General features: G+C 38.0%; 1 protein-coding gene across 18 annotated transcripts in view; it reads right to left on the reverse strand.

The window, feature by feature from the left end:
* Positions 1-7,500, reverse strand: part of LOC135215372 (uncharacterized) — a 331,802-nt gene that overhangs the window by 10,387 nt on the left and 313,915 nt on the right. For all 18 annotated transcript variants that reach the window (XM_064249949.1, XM_064249937.1, XM_064249943.1 and 15 more), the window contains one exon: positions 6,003-6,230. In XM_064249949.1, coding sequence (XP_064106019.1) covers positions 6,003-6,230 — 228 coding nt within the window. The remainder of the gene's footprint in view (positions 1-6,002; positions 6,231-7,500) is intronic.

Genomic DNA, 7,500 nt, shown 5'->3' on the forward strand with positions numbered 1-7,500 from the left:
ACTGATTTTATGTTGTTAACTTTAATTCTTTCAGAAGACACTGAACTGAACCCAGGCCCTCTTACTCTAACTATAAGAAAATTTCTTTACTCATATATTTGGGGCTTAAGGTCAATTTTTTTTTATCTCCCGAGCTGTGCCCATGACAACGATTTGATGTTTTTATCAAAGACACTTGTAAGTAGTAACAAGTCAATGGTTGAGTATACACTAAGTCTGGACAATCTACGTAATTATCATCAGAAAAATTTGGAGTGTAGTTGCCAAAAGTATTTTTTTTTTTAATTTTCAGTAAGTGATACAATGTTTACATATTTGTTGTTTACAACAATCCAAATACATGTCAACAATTCTATATATAACTGTCAGTAGGAAAGAATGTTTGGTTCAGTCACAGGATTCAAAGTTTTGTTAATTATTTGTGGAGACTAATGCAAAGAACAGTGAGTGGCTAAATTCAAATTTCACAGACTTACATGGCCAGTCAGCTTTCGAATTTTGCGTAACCTCCAATTTTGTTCAGCTAATTAAGGAACCCAACTATTTTTCTGATAATAAATTAGACATCACATGCACAGATGTCCCAGTTATTGTCAAGTCCAAGGTCTCCAAATATATAGGCACTTTGGATCATTGTGCCACTGAGATGGCCATATCTGTCAATCAATATACGTATTACTAATGCCACCACTGGAAAACCAGTTGGGCTGATACCTAGAGCCAATTGGGATCACACTATTGGAGCATGTCAGGCACTTAACATTTCAGATGCTATATCAGATCCAGATCCCCAGCAGTGGTTAAATGAAATGCTGATGGCTATTTTAGCAGGTATGTCCCAAGAAAAGTCATTAAATTCAGGACAAAAGACCAGCCATGGTTTGATAATGCATGTAGATGAGTTTACCATGACAAACAGACCACTTCAACACAGAGACGAAGCTGTTCAAATGAAAATGACAACTTTTGTTGAGCTTCACCATGCTACAAATAGAACTTACACACAGCCAAGAGAAACTGCAATAATTTGTTGAAGAGGAAACTTGATGGAATTTCTCATCTATGGTGGACTCAACTGGCATCATCTATCGTTAGATCAGGCTCGTCTTCCATTCCACAACTACTAAATGATGATGGTGGATTGGTTACTGGCCCTAAGGAAGGAGATAATCGGGAAGGCCCCTGATGCCCGTCGGTTACGCCTGCTGGAGGCGCTTCTCATCCAGCAAGTGAAACCTACACTAAATACGACGCAGGAAGAATTTCTCCTCCCTACGAGTATGAGAAGACCTGCCACCAACAATGACACCACCGAGCACGACAACTCCACGGAAGACAACGCCCCCGAACGAGATACTCCTGCAGCCAACCATAATCAAGTTAGCCGTGACGTCCCGCAGCATAGCGAAACGCCCATCGACGTAACCGCGCCGCTAAGGAGGTCAAGGCGGCTGCAGGACTTACAGTATCGCAACCATCAACGCGTGGAAAGTGGCTTGAGACCCGGTTCAAGCCACCAATGAAAACGAAGACCTACCGCCACCAGCCAATAGTAGATCAGCATGGGGCAGACCCCCTGCTGTCAACTCCAAATATAAACGAGGACGGACACCGCTCCAAGATCAGTCCACCCTCAGCTTCCCAGCCCGAGGATGTCTGGCAGCTCCAGACGAAAGCTCGCTTGCTTCAAGAAAGAGAGAGAGAGAGAGAGAGAGAGAGAAGACGAGAGAACGAGAGAGAGAGAGAGAGAGAGAGAGAGAGAGAGAGAGACATATATATATATCGTTAATGACTGATAACTATGGTATCATAGTTTATCTGTAAAATTCAAATATATACACCAATTTTGACTCTGTATTTGATCATGACCTCCATAGGCGCTCTACTAGCCTGTCTAAGTAGCACGGAAAAAGCCACTATTCGGAAAATAGAGAAGAATCTCTACAAGTGTAATGCTCCTGAAGTAGCCATTACTTTTAATAAAGTATGCTTGAGAGAGGGTCTGCTTCCTAAGTACAATAATAATAACAACAATAATAACAATAACAATAATAATAATAATAATAACAACAATAACAATAACAACAATAATAATAATAATAATAATAATAATAATAATAAGAAGAAGAAGAAGAAGAAGAACAGGCATCTGAATGGAAGTCTGTACCCATCCCAAAGGATGCATACCACCCAAGGCTCCACTCCCAGTTTCTATCCCTTGGCCAAGTGATGAGACAGGCATCCTCCTACTCATGGCAGCCAGCCTCAATGAACCCCTCCCTTTATCTTTCCCTTTCCTCCTTTCTTGGCTACTGTTGGCAAGGAGGTTGAGCAGGCTCTTTGTGTTTCTGAAATGCTTGTTTCTTTGTCATTCAATATGGTAAGGGCTTTTCTGGAATCACTGACATGGGGCCTCCTGTCCAAACCTCTAAGATGAATTTGATGGCTACTGAACAATTGATGATAGTTATGAGAATCTCACCTCCTATACTCAATTGCTGCATCAACATTCCCCTTATGGAAGAGGAGCCAAAAGCCTAACACCGAATTATTCCTTAATGAGAGGCTACTCTTGTGAGAAACTTGCTTCAAAATCAGCGAGATCACCTTTTCACTTATCTGAAGGACAAAAACTAGCCCATTGGTTAATACTATGGTGTGCCAAGAGCCTCTTGAATAAGGTCTTATTATGATATAATGAAGCACCTGTGACAGCAAAGTCTGTTAATGTGTTCAACCTAAGTATGTAGATATAGAGTCAATGACAAAAGAATCCTATGTAGAGAACACAAGTCCTTCCTGAGTGAACCTTTAAAAAGGGGGGTTGGTTATCAGTCAGCAAATTGAAGAGTCCAACTAAAGGGGAGTAGCCTCTGCATTCTCTGACAGTAGTACCTCCTTGGCCTGAAAGCAATGAAAGCAGCAGTCTGCTCAATCTGCTGATCCGGTTGTTCACCTCCTCCCAAAACACAATGAGCCAACTGCGACCATGGCAACCTGACTGCAGGAAACTGCAAGCACAGGATGTGGAAACAATTTCAAATCTCTACCTTGAATGTGTGCACATGAATAGGAATCTGTGGCATCTGGCAACTCACGCATAACAAGATGGAAGCTGGTCACCAACTGGGCTTGGAACCTTGTGATGTGTCAGTCTTTCTTGAACCGCCTTGGAGAACTGATTTTCACGTTACTTTCCTCCCCTCAAGCCAGATTTTTTTTTTTTTTTTTACCTAAGCCCATGGTTATTTAGCATTTTACATTTGTTATATTGAAGATATTTTAGAAACAATTTGTATAAAGACATTGTTTTATTTATTTTATCTAGCTACAAGTTTTCTGAGAAATTTTAGTCTTTCAGAATTTGTGTGTTTTGGGACATTTGAGACGTTGGTCCCGTCTGCTTGCAGGACCAGTCATGATTGCTGTCTTTGACTTTTTCCCGTCATTTTGGTGAGGGAAGGGAATGCATTGTTCAGCTGAGCTAAACAACTTGTTGGGCAGCCACCACCAGACCCAAGGAAAAAACATGTCCAAGGACCTGTGGTTAATGTCCTTCAGGAAAAGGAAGTGCATGTGATTTGCCTCAGCCAGGAACCACCACTCAAAATCCTATGAACAGACAAATTCTTCTTAAATGCCAGAGAGGAACTCATTCCTCTAATGTCATGTGCTCTAGCCTGCACAGGCTCTGTGACTTTACTATAAGGTGAGGAGTATGCCTGTTTAATCACCTCACACAGCAAGAATGAAATGGTGTTCTTGGACACTTCCATTCTGGACTGGCTGGTGCTAACAAATAGTCTACGACACCTAGGCCTTAGGTGATGAGTCCTCATATGAACAAAGCTAGAGATCAATTACTCTGTTGCTTTAGCTCACATGGCCTGAAGGCCTCACATATACTCAGAGCAAACAGGTTGTGCTTGCTCATTCCACAAAACTCCTTAGACATATGAAGCACATAGGTGAGGTTGCCTTGCCAGAGGTTCAATGATCACACATAAGTGATCTCCTACCCTGACTCCTCTCCAAGGAAGAGGAATGTGCATGAGAAGTCCACTTGGGCTTCTTACATTACATGAAGGCCTTCCCCTAATTCTCTCAGCTTATTTCTTCATAGCGAATGAAGACAGGGAAACAGCACACACACCAGACAGTATCAATGGCAGCTGTCATTTTAGTTAAATCCTTCTCCTTTTCCAAAGAATCAGGTTAAGTTCGTAACAATGGACTACGCATCTGGAATATCCAGTGGATGCCAAATTTTTCTCAACTGTTGATATCTTACTTGCTCTAGGAACATCATCATCAACAATGGTAAACAAAGGAACTGCTGACACAGGCAGCAACTTCAACACCTGAGGAAAGGGCATGAACAGGTCTCTGGAACAGGAAGATATACTACTTCCCTGGTGAGGAAACTCTCTTAGGAGGTGGTAAAGCAACGGAAGCCAGTGAAACTTTTGTCCTTCCCATGTTAAAACTTTTTCCACTAGGAAGACCTAGCAGCATAGTCCTCACTGGGCAAAGAAGGAACAAGTTTTTTGCCTACAATACAAAACAAAACTCATATAGGAATATCACTGAAGTCCCCCACACAGGCATTGCTTGTACTTCATCTCCTTTGAGGAAAACAAGACAGTAAAGACACAAAATAATCAGAAAATTATTCATCATAAAAGTAAAAGTAAGAAAGTAGCAAGTTATTCATCGAAGTCTAACAGTCATACTGTGGAAAAAATAGTGATCACCCACTCTTGTTGCTGGTGGAAGAAAAAGTGACCAGATAGCATGGGCACAGTGGGAGAGTTTCCTTACAAACCCTTGTCTTCACCATGGCCTACCCTTCTTTCCGCGTTCACGGCTAGGTAATGCGAGCCTACTGAAGACTTTTCACAAAGTAATGGTGTCAAACCAAGTAGGAATACATTGTTCCCTTGTAATCACAAGGATGGGTACCAGACACCCCTGCGAATAGCTATAATTGCAAATAGTTGAAACCCCTATAATAAAAAGGCTTAAAACTGCCTCTTTTGTTAGTTGAAACTCAAGAAAAACCCATTAAAAATGCTTATATCACAAAGTGTGCATTTTATGATAAAATTGGTAACAGAAAAAAAAACATAGAATTTGCGGATATTTCTCATAGAAAAATACCACAAATAGTAGAATTTCCTGCAAATAACGGGGGTATATGCTCCAGAGAGATGACTTTATACACAATTTTCTAAGATCTAAAACCATATGCACAAAAAACAAAATGAATATAAACCCTTTATGCTAGACTTTTTCATAGATACTGATAAATACATAATACAGGGTATTCTTAAAGTTTGCAAATTTTTATTCTAGAAGTAAACCACATGTACTTTGCTTAAATAATATTAGAAGAGAAAGACTATCAGCTTTTCACAGGACTGTACAATAGGAAGTTCTAAAATGATACCCTATAACTTGGGTGAAATTAAAATTTTACATTACAGCTAAATTCTTAGTGATTCATCAGTCTGATTGAAAGTTAAAAAAAAAAAAAAGCTTAGAACTACAATACAACTGGCATATAAGTCAATCCATAATTTCTGGGATGTAATTCCGGTTTAGGCCTATATTCACTGGATAAAAAGATCCCAAAAAATAAGAGCACCATTCAACAAACAAAGCATATATGAGATTTTTGCAATATGTATAACTTTACATTAAATAAGGGTTAGCCTATACTGTTGTAACTTTTGATATAATAACCCATACAAAAAATAAGTTTCACTTGGAATTAACTGTGGTGGACTGCGAGTTATGGTAAGTGATGCAATACTAATATTAGGCAGACAGTTTCACTTGTTTAACCCTGACGAGATAAGGTTCACTTTTTACATTTAGCAAGCCACGCCATGTTTTGGAGAGACATTTCTAGACTTCAAATATTAACTTACATGCCAGGACATATGATACTTTGTAGAGAAAAGCCAACACTTCAGATAAAATGTAATTATAATACTTGCCAAAATAGTCCATGGTGGAACTTGCAGTGGAGGAGATATCACTGGCTGCATCATCAAAGCCACCAGGCCGTCTTTTTGAAAAAAGACCAGGAGGTAGGGATCCAGGACCAGAAGGAGAAGGTAGGTGTCTGGCCATACCTGGTGAAGGGGCACGGCGTGGAGGAGTAGCTCGACCTAGACCACTGTCCTCACTCATGTGGTATACCAAACTATCATGCTCACTCTGGCCTGAAGATGTTAAAGTTAATAGCTTACTTTAAAAAAACTTTTCTAGAAAACTAAACCAAGTTAAGAAATAACTTAATTGACCTGAGCAACTATAGTGACTAATAGTATACAGATAACAAATTACATATGCAATATTAAAAATAAAAATTTATTTTCCCATTCAACTTCAGTTTAAAAACATATACCAAAAATCAACTCAATAGCTTCAAGTACTACTATAACTGTAAGCTGAAAGCAAAACACAGCCAATCTGTAGAGCTAAAATATATGCATACATCAAAATTGCTATCCAAAAGAATTCTTTTGATGTAAATAGGTAGCAGTATTTTGTGTATAATTTGCATCTGTTACTTGAGAAACTTTTTTTGTTGATTGGTATTATCACAAATTCCAATGAAAAGCCCTTTTAGTTTCTACAAGGCTAAATAAAGTGTCAAATCAAGATATTCTACATTACTCGATATTTTTTTAAAAATTTGGGCAGTAATTAATTCAAATGTAGAACCTACCAAGTTAACAAACCATAAACCAACCTCTTAAAAAATTAGATCAATTAAAGTTGTAGGCTGCCTAATGTCACAATCATGAACTGATCAACTGTTCACCTTAATCATTTGAAAATGAAGACCTACCAATATTTAATAACCAATTTGCAATCCTTGTTTTAATTGAAAATTACATCAAAATACTACCAAAGAAAATATAATATTTAAGAATAACTGAATCAGCTCCGTTAACAGAAGCATTAACACTGTACTGTATATCACTATCTAATAACAAGAATCACAGTAAAAGAACACATCACAGCTGCTGATTGGCTTCATGTACCAAGAGATATCTAATCCTGATGATCACACACTAAACATTCATCACTGTATCACTGGACCTATCTTTTTATTTGTTAGTAGCTTAAGATATGAGTTTATTTTTTAAAAATTGTCTTTCTTTATCAATACCACTTATAAAAATGAGTCTGTTCATTTTTTGTTTCAACATCATCCAAAGCCATACGATAATAAAATCTTAAATTATAATCCTGATTGTGCTCAAACATCAAAACAATTGACAATATGCTTTATCAATAAAATTAAAAGACCCATTACTAAAACTGAAAATCATCTTCATTCAAACTTTAATATTCATATTACATAATATTGTTTGCAAATTCTCACTTTACAAGTAAATAAAATTATATGCTATGTTGATTAAGAATCAAGAAATTATAACAACATTGCAAATCTCAGATCCCACAACTTTGAAGGACATGCTA

The sequence above is a fragment of the Macrobrachium nipponense genome, chromosome 5 (assembly GCF_015104395.2).
Source record: "Macrobrachium nipponense isolate FS-2020 chromosome 5, ASM1510439v2, whole genome shotgun sequence".
NCBI classification, from domain to species: domain Eukaryota; kingdom Metazoa; phylum Arthropoda; class Malacostraca; order Decapoda; family Palaemonidae; genus Macrobrachium; species Macrobrachium nipponense.